The sequence below is a fragment of the Triticum dicoccoides genome, chromosome 7B (genome assembly GCF_002162155.2).
Source record: "Triticum dicoccoides isolate Atlit2015 ecotype Zavitan chromosome 7B, WEW_v2.0, whole genome shotgun sequence".
NCBI lineage: Eukaryota > Viridiplantae > Streptophyta > Magnoliopsida > Poales > Poaceae > Triticum > Triticum dicoccoides.
In genome coordinates, this window is record NC_041393.1 from 769,984,578 (window position 1) to 769,987,141 (window position 2,564).

General features: G+C 55.9%; 1 protein-coding gene across 1 annotated transcript in view; it reads left to right on the forward strand.

The window, feature by feature from the left end:
* Positions 1–362: 362 nt before the first annotated feature.
* Positions 363–2,564, forward strand: part of LOC119339778 — a 5,898-nt gene continuing 3,696 nt past the window's right edge. Inside the window, exon 1 of the mRNA XM_037611701.1 lies at positions 363–448. Coding sequence (XP_037467598.1) covers positions 363–448 — 86 coding nt within the window. The remainder of the gene's footprint in view (positions 449–2,564) is intronic.

Genomic DNA, 2,564 nt, shown 5'->3' on the forward strand with positions numbered 1-2,564 from the left:
GGCGGAGCTGCTCTGGGGGGTGCACTTCCGCGGCGATGGTCTGGCGTGGCGGCGGGGCTCCGTGGCGTGACGCAGGCGGACAGCTGGGCGGCGGGGCGGCGCGGCGGCGCGATTTGGTGTCGTCCGCTCGGCCCAGATCTGGGCCCTTCGGGCCCCATCTGGGCTTGGGCGGGCTGGCGGCGGGGATCGTCTCTGGCGTGGCTTCTCGGAGGCGGGGGAGAGGTGACGAGTGGCTGGGTGCTGGTGGCGCCAACGCCGACATGCTGCATCGTGGCCGGCGGGGCTTAGCGGGCCCGTTGCGGGCCTGGCTGGGCCAAGGGTGGCCCGGCATGCCCCGCGGCCATGTCCGGACGGCTACCGCGATGGTGCCGGAGGCATGGGCCTCCCGCACGACGGCGGTGGAGGTGGTTCCCTCCCGCTCGGCGTCGGTGTTGCTGCTCCCGTCGTGGTGCACTTCTCTCCCGTCCTCTTGGCCTCGTGGTGGTGTTCGTAGTGAGGCGGCGTTGGTGGCGGCGTTTCTGCGTTGGCGCATGGGGGTGGGCGACGGTTTGGCGGGTTGGTTTCATCGGGTTGGGCGGTTGGGTCTGGGAATGCGGGGGAAATCCCTGCCGTCTTCGGCCCCGACGCGGTGACACCTGCAGGTGCCACCATTCCTTCCTGGAGGGTGTCGGTAGTATTCACCCCCCCCCCACCTCCCTCCGCGTGCCGGGGGAAACCCTAGGACTCGTTTGGGTAGCAGCGTCGTCGGTGTCGCATTCCTTCTTGGAGGTGCTGCTTGGTACGCGGCGGTTCGGAACCTCGGTCTGTGGTGCTTTTTATCCGGTGGCGCCGCGGTGGCGGGTCATCCGTGCTTTGCCGAGCTGCCGTAGTTGGCATTTGTTTCTTCTTCCTTTTCTTTTGGTGTGTTGTGCTGCTCGCCACAGTGATCTCTGTATTCGGTGTTGGTTGCTTTGGAATACAAAGCGGGGAAAACCCTTTTTCGGTAACGGAAGGTTGTCTGACTTTATGTAGCTAGATCCTGTGCTCGAAGTGTCCGAACTAAATCTTGTTATGCTGGCCGCGCCAGTGGAGTAACTCGTGGTGGAGACGCAGCGGAAAGGCGATGTAATTTGTGTCGACCACTACCGCAGCAATCCGGGGCTGTACACCTCTCAGCTGACTAACTTCTTGGAGGACCACGTGCTGACCAGCTGCGAGGACACTCTGTCATCGACAGCGTCATCATAGAAGGATATTGGTGCCGTTCCTACTCATTCCAGCTGGTGCTCCATCGAAATAGACCAGGAGTATAAAGGATTAATCATATGTCCGGCTTCATCTTTTTGGCTTCGCTTGTGTCACTACTGAAATATCGCCGCACGCCGAGTGCCACGAACACTCGGCAAAGGGCCAATAACCGCCGGTAAAGCCTTTGCCGAGTTGCACTCGGCAAAGGCCACCCGGCGTACACCTCTCAGGCAAACAAAAATTTGCACAGAGTCAGGACACGGACACTCGGCAAAGAGTTTGCCGAGAGCCAAACAGTGCCTCTCGGCAAAATAAAGTGACTTCACGTCCGTTGGTTCCGTCAACTCTTTGCCGAGAGCCACCCTCGGCAAAACTGCCCCAGCCAACTGCCTCAGCCTCCCAGCGCATGCCACTTTGCCGAGAGCCACGCTCGGCAAAACTACCTCCCAGCGCATGCCACTTTGCTAAGAGCCACACTCGGCAAAACTGCCCCAGCCTCCCAGCGCATGCCACTTTGCCGAGAGCCAAACTCGGTAAAGATCCGTTCCCAGCACTGTTTCTCTTGCTTTTCCCTCGGATCGCTGCAGCAAAATAGATATACAATACACAAACATGCATTTGAAGTCTCAAAGTCTAACAACAAACTTACATAAACATTATATAAATAGTTCGCACAAGCTTCATTTGAAATCACAAAGTAGCTCTTTGTTACAAGTGCCTACTTACTAAACAATAAAGTGGTCAATGCATGTATACATGCGACCACATGATAAAAGCAAAACTACAATTATCACGAACTGAAGGAGAATTATCAAGTTCTTCCATCCATTGAACCCGATAAGCCATTTCTGGCTTGCACATCCACTGAACCCACTAATTCAGATTTTCTCTTCTGGTTAAGCACATACTAATTATAATGATACTCTGCTTTCTCTCTGCTATTGAACGAGTCGTGGGAGATGCCTTCGTATCGAAGAACTTGTTCATTGCATTCAGACCATGAATCGTAGACTCCTGGACACCTACCTCTGTACACCGCATACCACTTCATCTACAAAGAAAGAGAAAAAGGGCAGAGAAATAATGCAAGGTTAAAGAGCACATTTACATAGTAAAAGATGAAGCCACTCGCCCAACTAGCGGCCGTTGCCACGTCTCCTTTTTTGCTATGAATAGTGCAGCGAAGAGCAGAAAAAGCGGGCAGCGAGCAGCCAGAGAGAAAGCAAACATGCAGCAGGCAGCGGGAGAAAGATATGCGTCTCCCCTCTCCCCCACCCAGCTGTGGCACACCCAATCCCCTCCTCGAACCCTAGCCGCCTCGCTCGCTTCGTCCTCCA